Below are 17,985 nucleotides of genomic sequence, written 5' to 3' on the forward strand. Positions count from 1 at the left end.
TTCAGATACTAAAGATGTTGTATCTGAGTTTGTTTTTACTTTGGATGGAAAGGATTACGTTAGGACACGCTCTACATGGCCGATAACAACCCTGATACTTGACAGCGCTGATTTTTTCAAGGTTGTGTAAAGCTCCGCGTTGGGTCTAGTGTCAGCAACTGCTTTGATGGACAGTCCACGAACCAGGTGAAGTTTGCTCTGTGAAGGGAAGTGGTGTGAACTTCCCATGAGCCCGAGCACCGACAGAATTTCTTGTTGATACAGTCTTAAAAGTTGCACTTGACAAGTTTATTTTCTTGACCTTGAAACAGGAGCTGACGAAACTCCATTCATTCTCTTTCTCTTTGTGGATACGCCGGACTGCCCCTGCATCACCTACAGAACTGTAAGTTTCAGACACTAAAACTAAAAGTCAGGAAGTCTTTATTTATCAATTAAAACAAAGTGCAACAGAAAAAAAACCTAAATCAAGTGCACAGGTTTTGTCAGGTTCTTTGCCAGGTAGGTCGTTTGAAGCATCTGGGAGAAACTGCCGCAGCCCTCCTGTGGATTTAGTCAGTCTCGGTTTCTTCTGTCTCTTCATTAAATCCCAGACCGACTCCGTGACGTTGAGATCAGGACTCAGTGGGGGCCACGCCATCTGTCTCAGGACTCCTTGTTCTTCTTGTCTCTGCAGATGGTTCTGTATGTGTGGGCTCGTTGTCGTGCTTCAGAACGAGTCTTGGGATCAATCAGACGCCTCCCTGATGGTATTATGTGACGAGAGAAGAATCTAAACATCTAAAATCACCTAAAACTTTTACTCAGTATTGTCTATGTGAGCAACAGACACGCCTGACTGTCTGTGGTGGTGTGTGTTTGTGTTTCAGCTCACCCTCTGACTCACTAACCCTCCAGTCAGTCTCCCCTTTCCTATCATTGCCATATAAGTTTGTGAAGCAGATTCATAAAGACGCAGGATTCACACAGACTTTTTTTGCTCAAATTAAAACATTTCCAACCAGCCGGGGTCGTGCCTTCGTGTCTGTTTGCATCGCTTTGGGCGAACTCGTGTCTAGATGAAGGATAGCATCTACATCTGATGCCAGAGATCACGTTTTAACACAGACAGTTGATACCATCTCCCTGAGCCAGTTCAATTTGCTGATAAAGACTGTGAGATGGAGTTGAAAGCCCAGAAAAAAAAGCTAGAAAGAGAAACCTTGAGCTTCAGCTATTTTGTTACACAATGCGAAGAAACAGCTGAGAAACTGAAATGCTCCCTGATCTAATGAGGACTAGAAATGCCCGACAGCGGTTTCAGTTTTACCTCCGGTTGTTTTTCAACCTGACGGAGCAGATTCTGAGCGACTGCTCAGACCCCGAGGAGGAAGATTACATCACCTGACCCTAACCCCAAACAGATGGAGGTGTGACATAAAGTAGCACGGTGGCTTCCCGCTTCCTCGGCTTCAGAAAAAACCACTTATTCTGCAGGAAATTTCATGTTTTTACTCACGAGCTGCGGCCAAAAGAAATCGAATATCATTTTTACCAAGAAGAACATTTCCTTTTTCATTATACCGAGAGCAACAGCGAACAGACAGTTTGTTTTAAAGCCCCCGGGCATCCACACAATTAACCATGGAGAGAAACACAACAAACACCTCAGGCCTTCATTATTCACTGCACATTGTTGTGTCTTCTGGTCCTAGTGGCTGTGAAGATGTGACGTTCCATGAAATTAAACCGGGTGAATCAATAAACACCTGTACAGCAAGTAAACATTTAAAATTTAACTACAAGACTTTTTATTTATTTATGCCCGAGTTGATTTATTCAGTGAAATCACCCGAATGGAAACCGCTCCGTTGCCTCGATACAGGACAGTTTGAAAATATCTTTAAATGGAAATAACAACTAAAGCTGAAGGTATCAGGAAACAATTTTTACCTAAAGTTAAATCACTGAATTAAGTTGAAGCGCCAGTTGAGATAGAATCACTGAATGTTTAAATTGGTAGTTAATGGCAGTTACATTATATATAACAATAATACATAATGTTGAAGCAGCAGTTGAAACAGATTTGTTGTAAAGAAACTGAAATTAAAATGGTGGTAAAGTGAGTTTTTCAGTTTAGATGCAGTTGTGTTCAGTGAAGTTGTTGTGTCATAACATCAGACTTCAAGTGTTAAAGTGTAAGCGGTGAGTAAAGTTAAAATGAAAGAGCTGAAAGGAGTTAAACCGTCAGTTTAGAGAAGAGATCGTCTAGAGAGAACATCTAGAGACAACTGATGTAAACTAATACAACAGTCCTGCGGTGAATCCTGAAATAGTTTTAGACAGATGTTGATGATCACTGTGGAGGATGTGTGTAGAGCTGTGTTACATCATACAGGTGTTTCTGTTATGTAGCTACATTCACTGATGTAAATGGGGCGGACGAGATAATAGAAACACCTGGACGTTAGGTGAGTGTCTTTATACAGCGGTAGTTTTGTGTTCCAAGTATCGGTTCCCTTGATTACTGATGATCGGCATCTGTATCGGCCCTGAAAAGAACATATCGGTTGATCCCTAGTTTAAAGGGAAGTACTGAGAAAAGATGACATCTTAGTTTGTGTCTAATCACTAAATGGAGTCTGATCAGCTGAAGTGAAAGAGCTGATCACAGATTCGGAGCTGGAGAGGAACTGAAACGTGTAAAAACTGAAAGATGTCAGTAGAAGTCTGGAGTGAAGTGTAAGCTCTGAAAGGAATTGGACTAAATTGTGCATGAACACAGTGCACGGCTTTTCTTTACTTTATAACTGTGTGTTGTAGTTTGGTGCAACTTTCTCTTAAATACCAATAACGAGCTCCATGAGTGAGAGGGGGAGGATAACGGGGGAGGGAGACCCGGTGTCTGGGTTCTCCTGGAGCCTGATCACTAAATCTGTATTTGTTTGATCTTGATGTGATCAAAGGGAAGAGGTTCTGAACTCTACATCAATCTCCTGTTACCCTTATACACTCTGCTCACATACTATTATTATATTATCATTATTAAAATTGACATCCTTCCAACTGAGTCCTGTTTTCACCTGCTGTGTGTCAGAGAAATGTTGATGATGAAACTCCAGGAAATTATTTCTTATGGGATTTATTTTTGGATATGTAGCATTATGGAGTTTAACTTTTCTGTTGATAGATAGAGGGAAAAAAATCCATATACTGTAAATCTGGAGTAGTCTGGCAAAGAGACGACGAGTTCTGGATGCTGAGAGGAAAGTAAAAATGTTTCTGAATAAATCAGCAGAGAGTCTCAAAAGTTTGGAAGTAGTACGAGAGTTTGAATAAGTTTTTTCCCCAAGTGATGTATTGGCAGACTGTCGGCACAAGCGCGCGGACAAAATAACAAAAGCATCTCTTGGAAAAGAACTGAGAACCCCTTTCCACCCGGTATTAACATGTGATCCGTACTTGGATATCTTATTTGGAAAAGGCAAAAACACATGTTAATTCATCTGTAACAAATAACTGACAGCCCCGTTTTGTGTTTGGATTGTTTTCTCGTATGTTTCCTCTCCTCTCGGCCGGCTGGCTCCAGATCTTATTAGACGTTAAGCTGAGCAGAACGAGCCGAGGCAACCTTCAGAGAGAGAGTTACAGTGACTGAAAAGGCCAAACTGACAGTCGATCAGCGGCGCTGATCCCTCACTAAATGAACAGGCTGACCTCTGACCTCCTGTGTATTTACGGCCCTGAACGCTGACATTTAGCTTCAAGAGCAACTCCAGCGTGACTTCAGTCAGATGTCTTGTAAACAAACTGAGTTACAGTCACTTTCTCTTTGATATTTTTTCTATTTTGTATCATCCACATGACGACCCCCCCCCCTTTAGAAACAGGCTGTAATTATTAAATATGTTTGTATAATGATTATAAATTATAAATAGATAAAGTGCTACAACACAGACCTTAATTTCATCTTACTGTTACAAAGTAGAAGATCAATAAGATCAATTCTTCATATGCCATTCACTCTTCAATCAGAAGAGAGGAGGCTCTGAGCCTCTCTTCTGATTGGCTGACTGTTTTCTGACTGATCCAATAAAAATATAGCAGATTTCAGGTAAAAACACTCAGAGAAACCAAATCCTGCAAAGGTTTGGATGGTGGGTCCAGGTGGGCGGGGCTTGGTGACTACTTTGTTGTGACATCACAAAGTTCCAGAAGTCCTGACGGCTGGTTTTAAGGCTCAGTTTCTGAATACAGGCTGTGTGCCTGCTGAAGCACCTTCACCTGGGAACCCTTTGTAACTTTTGCTCTTACTTCTGTACTTGTACTAGTGTTCGGCAAGTTACTTGAAAACTGACTCAGTTATTGATTGAAAAAGTAACTTTGCTAACTACTCAACAGGTTACATCACTTTACTGTCATCACTCAGCTGCATCGAAGGTGACCTTTAGTAACTCCAGATCCTCCACACCTTGTTGTCGAGGATGTAGTTTGTTGTTGAACCGTGTTGTGTTGATACAGACAGGTGTTTCTATTCTATTATCCCGTCCGCCCCGTTCATATCAGCGATGGTAGGCTGAGTAACAGAAGCTCCTCTCAGACAGATCTAATGGGGCGGTCCGTCCCTCCTTTCGTTGGATGTCACACTTGTTTTTGGTGCTGGTGGTGCAGGTGAGGAGGCAGGTAATGTCCAAGTGCCTCCACACCATTACTGTTGTCAGTCACAGCCGCAAATGGGAGTGACGCACCAAGGGTCCCCATTAAAACGCCTTGTTAAACACGGCTCTGAAGCAGAGCGGCGTATTGATCTCTGCACATCTTCATTTGTACTCGAGGTGTTCGGCCGGTTGTACCTGCGTGGCTGCAGTCGATGAAGATGACGGCAGAGTGTTTCTGTCGTCCTGCTCACTGTAATTAACTTATCACGCACTCGTCTGTCGCTTCGTCAGACTCTCACCACGTTATTGATCAAGCCGAATGTCTGTTTTTTGAATAAGTACGAACACTGACTGCTCTGAAATTAGCTCGTTCTCAGTCTTTGTCCGAGCTGCAGAAACAAAATTAATGTTAAAAGACAAGAAAGAAACTTGATCTGAAAAGGACTGGAGGATAATCAGACCTGATCCAAAATGTATTGGACCTGAACTAATCAGCTGATCTTGTAGGTCTGGAGCAGGAGTCTCCCTCACGACATTTACAGCAGCAGCAGTGTTCGGCTGTGTGCCGGCTGTGTGCCGGCTGTGTGCCGGCTGTGTGCCGGCTTCAGCTGAGGCCAACAGAGAGAGAGGGAGAGAGAAGCTAAGGAATGAATAATAAGCACATGAGAGATGCCGGGGCCCTGAACGCAGCACCAGCCGCCTGAGGAGGCGTTCACATTCACAGGCAGGTAGACGGGAGAAGTCAGGGCAGCTGGGAGAGAGTCACCCTGCCTCCATACATAATGAACCATGCTTTGATATTCAGCTGGAGGATCCCAGAGAAGATTACCATGCAGCCTCCACCCACAGCTGCTCCTCCTGGGAACCCAGCTCCTCTGACCCCGACTGATGAGCTACTTTATCATATTAATATGCTAACGGTGACATTATCAGTGTTATTATCAGCGTCTACAACAACTTCTCACTGCCAGGATTTTAAATGGGAGTATTAAAAAATAGCATCAACTCCTCTCTGACACATGGATCTTACATCTCCAGATGGAATAAGCTCAAATTTTTACAAAACCACATAAGACACGTGAAGCTTTGGAGTTAGAAGTAGTAGTTTTTCTCTCTCTTGGTGACTCTAGGCTAACAGTTTCCCCCTGCTTCCAGTCTTTATGCTAAGCTAGGCTAAACATGTTCTGGATACACAGAGGTGAACCTGATCCATCTGAAGCTTCTGAGCCAAGAGGGGTTCACCTGGATGAATTCTCCTCGTCACCGTCACTTTCCTCTTTCTTTTTCTGATCATTGAATCATTCAGATTTATTTATATATAAAGTTTTCAAAGATTTCTGACACTTTCAGACTGTTGTGATGGACACCAGAATTTTAAAGTCACAGCATTGTACCTGGATTATTTTAATGACGAAGCTTTTGTTTTGAAAATCTTATCAAAAAATATGTATTACATATTTATAAAAATTGCTATACAGAGACATAATTGCTGTAATATAATGTAAATACATTGAATGTCTGCTTCAGAAACGACGCAGACCACAGATCGCAGCAAAAACTGATTTGATTTATCTTAATCTTGAGGATTATAACTTTAAAAATGAAGCAATTAATTATATTTAAATGAATTAAAAAAATAAGGGAATTATTACTTTTATACGTATAATTATAGAATAATACATCCATGCCTTTATCCAATAGACAAAGCATGAAGAAATCAATGATAATCATCACTATTGTTCAAAATCACTCTTTTAATAAACTAAAATTAAGAAGAGGCGCAAAAATAATTAGTCTGTGTGTCGTTTGTGTTGCTGCAGATAAAGAAGCTGGTTTGCTGGATATGAAAGTGTTGAGATGCTCGTTAATGTCTCGATTAAAGTATTTCATGGTGAAAAATTGTAATTTATTTAATTTATTTGTCTTTAAACGATAATTTCACAGATTTAATCCCTAACCAAGAATCCACCTTGACACCCGACGTGTTTGTTTTAGTTGCTGAACGACATAAAAACCCTCAGTTGATGCCTTTTCAACTGATTCCATTTATTCTGCTTCTCCTTTTTTACGAAGAAAAGAAATACTGCGTGTGAGCAGCAATCGGCTTCGCTCAGCTGCTCATCTTCTTCATGAGCCTCAGACCTGTTGAGAGAAAGTCGATACCAACCACAGCGTTACTGCCTGCCCTCCGTAGCTGTCGTTTAAGCAGAGGTTGCTCCGGGCCAGATGAAGAGATCATTTCACCTGTTTACAGCAGAGAGACAGAGAGATGAGCAGGAACGACAGGAATCCTAATGTCTCTCCGAAAACTTCCCCAGTCTGAAACCTGACACCTCAAACGCTCTCATGACGAAGAGCTCTCACCTCTGCCGTGTTATTAAGGAATAAATGACGTTAAGGTTTGATAATTTGCTAAGATGAAACACCCGTAAATGCTCCTGAGGGGCTCGCTGACCTGGAGGTTCCTCTCAGTGTCTCTGGGAGGTAAAAAATCTTTATTAGATTTTTCTGTCTGAGGGATCAATATGAGAATCTGCTCATCCACAGAACTCGAAATGGATCAAAGTCGAGCGGAAAAAGTTTTTAAAGAGGGATCAGATCATGAAGCCGCGATTGATCGTTGAGTTTCATGCAAATTTTATTGTATAATCGCCTTTTGTTTTTATCTTTTTATGCAAGAGCCGGAAGCATTTTGTGGTGGTAACGTCTCGACAGAACCTCTTCAACCTCTGTATGTTTTGCCTCAGGATTGCATCTATGCTTTTTGTGGATGATGTAGTCCTGCTGGCTTTGAAACAAGTGTGGAGCGGGTTGGGTCGGAGTCAGCTGCAGAAGAACGTCTCAGGGCAGAACTGCTTCCCGGGACGCCGTCATGCAAACCGTCAGAGCGCTGACGCAAGTTGTTGATGTAACAGGCCACGAATGTTCATCTGGGAGACAAAAGATCCAGATTACAAAATACAAAAATGTGTGACTGGCCAATAAACTTGAAGAAAACGCTCAATAATAATATTAGTAATAATAATAATTATGATAATTTGTTATTAAAGTGGAGGCTACATGTGCGCCATGTAGTCATAGCAGAAATATGTAAATATTTACATTTACATATATTTATAATTAAACTGTTTTCTGGTCACAAGTCTTCAGTCATCCGCAGCAGGAGGTGAAGTGATGCATGATGTCAACTCATCGCTGCTTGTTGTATTATTGCGGGTGAAGTTGACTGTTCACGTCCAGGCTGTCCGCCGCCGTGTCAGGGTTTTCTTCATGAGTGAAAGTAAGATGGAGGGTGAGATAAAAGGCAGATTGGTGCAGGTGTTGAACCAGCAGATAATATACTGAAAGGTGATGTAAACAAGCAGCTTAAATTAGTTTCTGTGCAGCTGCAATCATCCTTCAGGGCGACTCCTACAGGTGGCGTCTTGTCATCACAGGCCGACGTGTTTCCAAGCACCGTCCCCTGAGCGCTTCACTCTCTGCATGATGCGTTTAATATCCGAATCCAAAAGCAGCAGAACCTTCAAATGAAACTTCTTCTCAGGATCCTCCTGGACCACTTCCTGTGCAGGTTGTCAGGGCAAGACGAGTGGAGGAGACCCGCTGTATATTCACGTTAACTAAGTTAGTCTAGATATACTGTTACAGCGCTCAGCGGACTCCTCAAACTTCCTCGTTCTGTAACTCAACCCAGGAAAACTGCCGAGTCCAAACGCGTCATCAGTGAGAGGATTTATGGGAGCTGATGCCTGATGTCATAAAACTTATTGAGTGTGTCTTTAGGGAGGGTTTTTCTTTTTTTAACTTTAAGGAAACACATTGAACTTTGTGAGTGTGTGTTTGTGAGTGGGAAGCCAGTGAGGGATTACGTGATTATTATGAGGTGAAAAAAAAACCAGTAAGAGATTTGAGCACAGAGCTGTAGAGGGAATACTTTTTCTTTTTTCTCAAAATCTTGAGGGAAGTATTTTTTTGCAGATTCTTTGCCTGATAATTGGATCTGCCTGAACCGGAGCTTTCACTGAAGTACAGTACGTGCCAACACACAAAAATATATATATATATATATATATATATATATAAGAATGCTGAAAGTTGTTTCTGCTCGAGGTCAAGAATGTACTTTTGTGGAAGAGAACGGGACAAATTAAAGCAACTAGAGAAACGTGGTGAAGACTCAGTGCGACTGTTGAGTCATGAAACTCGATCGCAGCTGCGGACGAGTTCAGCAGATGGAGAACCTGTGGGCGACGGTGCCCAGCATTTGTGAATCTCCCAAAAAAAAAAAAACGTCGGTGGCGTAATGAGTTTAAATCAGAGTGCCGCAGTCGGTCCCTCTGATAACACTGGTTGCAAACTGATGGAGAATGAGCTCGTTATGCTGAATATTCTTGTGTTTTATGATCCTCCCCCGGTTCATCCACCTGGTCTCTCCTCTCCCTCCTGCCGCTGACGTTCAGATTAAATATTTGCTGCTCCAGTTTCCCCTCGGGCCTCAGCTGCTCTCGGCCTTTCACAGTCATGAGCTTTAAACCAGTTCTGCTTTGATCAGACAGCGAGGTGGCGTCCGGGTCACACAGACAGAGAGATGTACGGTCGCAGGATTCAGCCTCCATTAACCTCCTGAACCTTCGCTTCCACCTCAAACTCCCCGGTTAAGTAGATTTAAAGTTGGATGATTCTCAAACTGAGTGAAACCATGAGACTTTTTTTTATGACTTTTCAGATACATATCCCCAAACGAATAAGATAACCCATAATCCACCTCTCTGCTCTCCATGTTTGCTCCTTCTGTTCCAGACAATCTTTCTGAATTAGATTCTAAATTAGTTATAACTGCATCATTTTAACAAATATTACACCTGCTGAACAATCATGTTTAGCACGATAAAGACAAAGAACAGCTGAGGCTGATGGGAGTTACGTAGCCTGAATGGGTCGACCTTCATTTCCACGGGGCGCCATCAAAGGTCGCAGACCAAAATGCCTCTGGACACAAGAGGAGAAACCTACCGCTGATCAGAGCAGAGCAGAAAAAATACATTTGAAACTTGTGCGGCAAACATATTTTTCTAATCAACAAACGCTGTAGTTGTTCTTTTTTTTTTAGAGGAAATATGTTTCACCTCAAATGTGAAGCTGACAGTGGCACTAGAGGAAAAGGCAGAAGAGGCGGCGGCGGCGGACACATCAGAAAACTGTTCAGTGGAAGCAGAGCATGTAAATTAAGTGCTCAACACAACACACCCTCAGATCCTGTCAACTGGTTTGTGTCCGTACGTGTGAACGCACCATTAAGACTGAGTGGTCGTCCTTCCAGCGCTTCCTCACCTTTCTCCTCCACTCGTGTCACCGGGCGCCGACTTTCACGCCGCTCACGCCATAACAGCTTGTTTGGGAGAGGCCACATAAATCACTTCAGAGCTTGTTTTTTCTCTCAGGCCCACAAATGACTTCATGCTTCACTGTCTGTCATACATTTTCATAAGGGGGGGGGGGGGGGGGGGTGATTCCTCGATGCGTCGCTGGAATCACCGCCGCCGTTGTTTTGGGCTCTTTGGGGGGGGGGGGGGGGTTGGGGGGTTGTGAGGGGCACTCGCCATCTGTCACCACATTTCCTGCCTTCCTCTGCGTCCTGGTGGCGGCGCCCCGTCGAGGATTCCCCACTGTCAGTTTGACACTCAGTCAGAGGGCCATTAACCCGGGGGCCTCGACTTAATGTGGGGCCGGTTGCCATGGCAATACCGGATGAGCTGCGGTGGCAGTTGGCGGGCAGTTGTGTGTGTTGGTGGCGGTGCACAGGTGTGTTGTGACAGATGCCGCAGGGCGGGGAGAGGACACAGAGGTTTGTGCTGCCTGGTTGAGCTCTGCATGGTGTGTGTGGTTGAGCGAGCTTGAATCAGACTCTCTTTCTCTCTCTCTCTCTCTCTGATAACTGAGTCGATGTTTCCTCCTCCTGCAGCCGTCGTTTCAACCCAAAACGAGTTGTCTCAGCGTCACCGGTGGCGACGACACTTTGGTGCTTCCTGTCAGGAGCACGCACAGCAGACGTTCGCTGCCTTTTACCCACGATGCACTGGATGCGGCTGCGTCTCGTTTTGCCTCTGTCGCAGCTGTTGAAGACGATCCGTTGCTTCCAGCTGGCGAGCTGATGTCCACCGGAGCGTCTCACTCGCAGCTCTTTTCTCTGCTCCACCACCGTCTCTCTCCGGGTCTGAATCTGCTGCAGCAGCTCACACCTGCCAAGCCTGAAACTCACCTGTGAACTCGTATGAACGTATTTGTCTTTTTACTGCAGAGGTCGGCAAGTAAGTTTGACCTCGGGCCATTTTTTGTGGAATCCTTTAGACGGCGGCCAGAACGTCATCAACGCCCAATTTAAGAAATTGATAATAATGAAGCTGGAATTCACTTAGTTAATGTTCATGTGGCTCACAGTCAGTTGTTGTTATGACACATCGTATGTCCTGCAATTTTTAAGAGGTCTGTCAACAGCTTCCTGATGGAACCTTTCAGAATAAAAGCTTACAATAGCTTGAAATAAATCAGTGCTGAGAAAAAAAATGAACTTTCTCACGCTGTTATTTTGTGGACGAAATCGCTAAAGAGGAAGTGATTCTGTGGGTAACTGTTGCTGCCAAGATGGAGATGTATTTTACGGACTACAGAGCAGCCCAAGTGATAATGAGCATCTTCAGGTGACGGTAGATTCTCTACTTGGACATTAAAGCTAAATGTAGGACAGTCAGTCCCACACGAAATCACATTATCAAAAAATAATAATTAAAATTATTGCTGGCGGACCAGTTTTGGCCCACTGGCCACCAGTTGCCAACCACTGATTTACTGTATTTAAAGTATTTTTTCTTCTTTGTTTCCGTCACTTCTCTAAAGTCTGTGAAGCAGCAGAACGAGTTTTTACCGTTTTTCTTCTAATATTCACTGTGTGCTGAAAATTAGTTTTAATCTGCTGTAAAGAATGATAAAATGTCAGTAAAACAGCTGTAAACAATATATTATGATGGTTTAGGTGTTATATTTCAACACATCAGATTTTGTCAGTGATAGAAAGATAAAGTCTTGAACTTATTTCCAGGTGTTTTCATGGTCCATCAACATTCAGTGTCTGAAGAAATAAAACAAAACAAGCACCAAACACAGACGATTGACTCAAGAAATTATGTGACATCAGTTTATAAAGCTGTGATGATAAAGTAAACAAAGAGTTGGACATTTAATCTCCCATCATTCAACTCTGGAAGAGATGGACTCATTGCTAATCAAGCTAGCACTAGCATGAGGCTCTAAAGCCCCTCCCACCACCTCTCCTCAAAAAGGTACATACTGTGGCTTTAAACGACAGCGAGCCGTCACAGCATGACAGAGATAACAACACACAGGATCAATAGCCTCACACGGGCTCATAAATGCAGCACGGAGCTTAATGATGCGTTCAGGGTCATCTGTCAAAGCGAGACGAGGAGAAAGCGTCCCGGCGTTTCTCTGCTCTGCTGTGGATGGTGTTTAAAGACGGAGATTATCGGGAGTTAATGATCATCCAGATGCTCACACGACGGAGCTCCAGCAGTTCGTCCACTACTGAAAACATCAGGTTCGCACGGACGCAGTTAACGAGGTGACGGGAGGAGGCGCCGCGAGAGCCGCTGTGTGTCATCATTACTGCGTTTCAAAGCTCAGACCGCTTTGTCCACTTATTTATTTCTAGTTCATGTTTTTATAGGTTTGTTTCCCTCAGGTGCATCAACCTTAATCTTACACAATTATGAACACGACATAATTGTCTATTTGTTTTTATATGTTTATTATGTTTCTGAATGCAGTATATTTAGTGTTTTAATTTATTTTATACATTTGTTCTACTTACTTTTATTTATTTTAACGTCCCTTGTACAGCACTACACACTACAAATGTATCATAAATAAAGTTGATTTTCCCCAATTTAGCATTTATTAGCAGTAAAGAAACATTTAATAAATTGTTTCTAACACACTATAATGTAATTACAGGCAGGTGTAAGTGTTTATTAATACACAGTATGTGTCAACAATTATTCCAACTTCTTCTAAAACATTTTCTTCTATATTATTACCACAGAAGGAATTACAGTTGTTAACAAATGCATTAATAAGTACTTGCTTACAGCTACATTATAGTCTGTTTAGAAATTAAGAGTTTCTGTCCACTGAAACACATGAGGGCTTTTAATTTGAAACGGTTACAGGAAGTGTAACAGGGTAAACGGGAGCAGATCAAATCAAATATTAACTAATACTAATATGAGCAATAATACATATCAAACAGAGGGAATTAGAAACAAAAGCCCGCCTCTAACGAAGGCGTTACCTTTATGAGTCGAGGTAAATAAAGGTCCCGAGGAAAGACGGTTGTCGAAAACTGTGAACGTCCCCTGACGACAAAATAGAAAGTGTTGACGCCAAATCCTTTTAAAAGAGCAACAGCAAAATGGGAAACAGTCCAACACTCGGCCGACCAATGGTGTAACTTCATCACTCGGCCTCAGCTCAAAAAGCAGCAAAGAGGAAGTAATGTAACCTGTAAATCTGATCCACGCACGCCACTACAACACAGGAAACAGGAAGCCAAAATTCACCACCATGACTTTCCCACCAGTCAGCCGGAGGGTAAACACTCCCGACAGGCTGCCTGAGCAGACGATGTCATCAGCCACAAACACCAGTGTCACCACATTGATTCCAGTAAATGAACCGAGCCGAGTCGACCATCTGTTGGTTTTAATGAAGACTGATGGAGAAATAACCGCTGAGCTCCGTCCTTCAGACCATCAGATCCTCAGGTTTATCCGTTTGTCCCGGAGTGAAAATCATCGAAACACCAGTGGGCGAGGCGATGAAAGTTTGTCAGGCGTAGCAGGTCGCGCCGAAGAGACGCTTAATAAAATGTGAGCAAATGAGGGAGAGAAATAAAAGTTTGTTTGTGGGAGAGGACAAACAACAATTAATATTTTTAGAAAATGTTTTAAGGGAACAAAGAGATTCATTTTTACAGAGCACGACAAGTTCATATTAAATAATGTGTGTATAAGTCAACAGCACATACACCAGTGTTGAGCCTGATGTAGTTTAAATTAAACATGGATGATCTCGTCTAAATGAAAACCCTGAATTTAAAGTTTATCTTTAAATTTGGACGGAGATCTGTGGATATACGTCACATTTTGTGTGTTTTGAAATGTTGTTATAAATCAGTTATTCATGGTACAAATTGGTATTTTGTGAAATTAAAAACTGGTTTGTGATTGGTCATCCTCTAACCCCCCCCCTCCCCCCTCTGTCCACTCCTCAGATGTACATCCAGACGGCCACGCTGACCGTCTCCCTCAGCCTCAGCGCCTCCGTCTCTCTGGGCATGCTCTACATGCCGAAGGTCTACATCATCATCTTCCACCCCGAGCAGAACGTCCCCAAACGCAAGCGCAGCTTCAAGGCCATCGTCACCGCCGCCACCATGACCAGCAAGCTGTCGCAGCTGGCGGCCGAGCGGCCCAACGGCGAGGTGAAGACGGAGCTGTGCGAGGGCGTGGAGGCCAGCGGTGAGTGGAGGAGGGGCTTGTTAGGATGTTTTAGGTGGAACCCGATTGATTGACAGCTGGTGTCACGGTTTAATGCTTTTGTACAGGTGTCAGTCGGATGAGTTGTAGGCGACTTACAGGTAGATGATGCTCGTACACTCGCAGGACGACGTCTTATCAAACATCATGTTGAAAGTTCTTCTTCAGTTCGATCCTTTTCTGTTCAGATTACGTTTTTACCTGTTAACAAACCTACGTGTCCTGATCCAGAAATTAAGAAAAGAAGTAAGTTCAAAATCCCAAACGATGTGATATTCAGTATTTATGTTGTTTATTTTTACAAAAACACCATTTCCCATAAGCCCCAGACCAGTAGTTGCCAACCGGGCCGCAGATGTATTTTAAGTGGGCCAACGAATCATTTGCAAAAACCTAATAAACTTATATATTAAAAAATTGAAATATAAATAATGTTTTTAAATGTTTTCGCCGCCGCACCACTTCGTGTACTACGGATTGAGCGCTAAAAAATTACAGCCGTGGCAAAAATTGGGAGTATCAAAAATAGTTAGCTGGTTAGCAACAGGAAGGAGAGACAGATGGTGAACCGACGAGCGGGCTGCCAACGTTTTTGAGATTTTCACGTGGGCCATCAGTTGGAAAAGGAGGCGAGTCCGTGAACAAGTTACAACTTTAGAAACGAGCGTTCATGGAGGAAAACCAAGTTAGAATGACGCAACAATCCGCCCTGCTGCACTTGTAGTTTCACGTACGTTTCCTGCTGTGGTGGCTGGTGATTTGACCCAGAATATGGAAAGTTAAACCTCAGGGATCACGCTTCATCTTTCCAGAGACACCAAAGAAAGAAATGCTAAATTGAGGGATTGCATCGGGGTTACAGAAGCTCGTCTAAACCTGACGTAAAAGACTTCAGCTCTCTGTAGGTGAGTGAGCCTGAGGCAACGGAGCTAATTAGAATGGGTAACCACAGACTTTTGGCCATAGGTGTCTGACTCTGGAGAGCAAGAACAAGAAGCACCGCTCCTCCAAAAATCACAGTAGAAGCATTTTCAGTCTGGCAGAAATAACGATGAACAAGCAGAAGACGTGTGAAGTTGATACTGTTAATAATTCTCTGAACACTGTGGGAGGAAGAGTCAGTTTCTCTGTGAAGACTTTCGATATCTGGCGTCTTGCAGGTGAAGAGTCAGAGTGAAGCCTCTCCACTGTAATGAGGATTTAACAGGAAGCTGACGTTCAGACGCCACCTGAGACCAGATCTGATGAAGCCAAACTGTTTACAGCTCAGAGTTACACTTCAAAGCCGCTTCTCCGTCCGTCAGCAGAAAAGTGGGAGAGGTCGGATTGTTTACTCGTCGGAGATGTGCTGACTGAACTGATCTGCTTTATCTAACAAGCAGCAGCTTCTCACATCAGTTTTACTTTTCTCAACCTTGCACGAGGCTGAACTTCCTCACTTCTTTTATCTTCAGTGCTCGATGTGAGGGGAAGAAGTCACCAAGAAGTAAAAGATTCAGTTGTGAGAAACTACATGAGGTGAAAATGCTTGTGAGGCGTGTTTGATCCACAATATCTGAGCAACTGCCAGATATGTTAGCTTTGTAGTTAGCAGTGGGGGGAGCGTCGGTGCCGTCGGAGAGAATCATTTTCTACCGATCTTACTGTCCTAAAACAGTGAAAACAGAGTCGTCCAATCAGATTGCTCGTTTTGTTTTGTTGTTGCTAGGCAGAAAAAAAGGTGAAAAGTCTAAATAATCTCCTTTCCTAACCACTTCTCTTCGACAACCGATGGAAAACATCATTAAGTCATGGAAAGATGTGAAGGAGAATTAATAGGTGATCGTGGTGCAGAGAGAACCCGACTGCGCTTAAACTTAGCTCTTTTTCTTCTTTTTTTTTTTACTAACTTTATTTATAACACCACAGAAACAAACTGAACAGGATTGAAATGTTGACATTCACATTTATGTGGGTCATGGCTGCTGCTCAGATACTTCCAGGTCATTTCACTCAGTTTCACCTTCCTAAGCAAAAAAGACTTTTCGACTGCAGCCATTGGCTACGACTTCATCATATAACTCACCTGTTTAAATTTTATCAAGGCTTAAAGTTATGGAGAATTGAGGGTGCGGCCTCTTTGAGTGACAAGTGGGTTGAGCGTATGCTTGCCACAAACCGGCATGAACCAAAGCCTCGGCTCCACATACGCCCCTCCTCTTTGCCCATTTTTGGATTAGCTGGGTGTTAGGTGGCGGAGTCAGGCACTGCCAAGATGGCGACGGCGGAGCAGCTCACTCTGAGCTTCAGAAACCTGTGTGTAACCTTAATTTACAGTCTATGTTCACAGTTCTGGCACTGGACAGCTGAGGGACTGGGTTGCTGGGCAGTTTAGGGGACCTACATCTTCGTGGTCCACACTTTCTTCTACTGTGACCCCTAGATACCTCCTGGAAATAGCAAGGAACGTGACAGAAGGAAGGTGGACAGTCTGAAGACATGGTGGATGTATGACAGGAATCGTGACACATAGTTTGTTTATTCATCACATGTGAAGTGTCAGTCTTTTATTATTTTACGTTTGTGATTCACTGACATTTGAAAATCTATTCAACTTCCAGGGGAGTCACTTTACAAACCTGCTCTTTTCTTTTCTCTCCTCAGTGCCTCCAACAAAAACCACCTACGTCAGCTACACCAACCACGCCATGTGAAGAAACGACACCTCCGACACAAGGACGTCCCTAACGAGGAGGTTTCTGTCAGACGCAGACGAGGCAGAGATGAGGTGCTCTGAACAATCTGAAGGAACAGAACGACTGACAAACTGAACCAACACATCCGTGGTGTTTCTATGTTTACAGACCGCAGGGAAACGGGCCTGAGCGGCGCCAAAAACCTGAAAGGATCACGACTAAAAACCATCTGAGAGACCACGAGGAAGCAGGAGGATGGAACTGAAAAACTAAAAAAAAAAAACTAAAAAAAACGTAAACTAGTCTTTAAAAAAGAATCCAAAAAAAAGAAATTGTGGAGATCAACCATATTTGTTGTTATTCTAATTGTACGTTTAAAAAAAGAAAAAAAAAAGAAAATGAAAAAACTTGTGGCTGTGAAAATTTCTGATTCTTGTCTCATGTCGTCCGTCCGTCGACCTGCATTATGACATGAGTCCGTCGCTGGTTGCGGCTAACGGAACGGTAGCTTTTGGATGTGAAATGTTGAAATGCCGTGGTTGAATTGAAGCATGCCCGTTTTTATACAAATGATCTATTTATAATAAAGGAATGTTTCACAGGTCGGTGTCGTGTTTGGGTCTGTTTGAGGGGGAACGTTCGAATAAGAGAACGTAAGAACAATATGTCCGTTACTTGTTGTTTTGTTTTGGGTGGTGGGGTTTGGTGTCTTCTTGAATTTTTTTTTCAGTTTAACGTCGTCTACTTACTGGAAACAGAAAATGTTTGTGCTCCAGAGACGCTGATGATCCTCCAGTGTGAGAGTCTTGACATCAGGTATCAGGTGAGTACGGTTCATCATATCCATCCATTTTTACTGGAAGTGTCTCTGAAACAAATTGAGTCAACAGACTGTTTGATCTCCCTCGTGATTACCCGTAAAATTCGTTTTTTTTATCCTTACATTTGCATTTTGGTAAATCGTATTAAACAAATAAAATTAAAGGTCCATATTTTACACTTTTATTTTGAAGTGTTGATCCATGAGAAGATATATTTGTGGTTTTAGGAACCAAAAACCAT

The 17,985-nt window shown here is 43.0% G+C and overlaps 1 protein-coding gene across 1 annotated transcript in view; it reads left to right on the top strand.

The window, feature by feature from the left end:
• LOC111235974 (metabotropic glutamate receptor 8-like) overlaps window positions 1-17,137 on the top strand; it is a 114,734-nt gene extending 97,597 nt beyond the window's left edge. Inside the window, exons 9-10 of the mRNA XM_022764552.1 lie at window positions 13,984-14,230; window positions 16,892-17,137. Of these exons, the coding sequence (XP_022620273.1) occupies window positions 13,984-14,230; window positions 16,892-16,941 (297 nt within the window). The 3' untranslated portion in view covers window positions 16,942-17,137. The remainder of the gene's footprint in view (window positions 1-13,983; window positions 14,231-16,891) is intronic.
• Window positions 17,138-17,985: the final 848 nt, after the last annotated feature.

This window comes from Seriola dumerili, unplaced genomic scaffold, assembly GCF_002260705.1.
Source record: "Seriola dumerili isolate Sdu_G_001 unplaced genomic scaffold, Sdu_1.0 BDQW01000550.1, whole genome shotgun sequence".
In the NCBI taxonomy this organism is placed as follows: domain Eukaryota; kingdom Metazoa; phylum Chordata; class Actinopteri; order Carangiformes; family Carangidae; genus Seriola; species Seriola dumerili.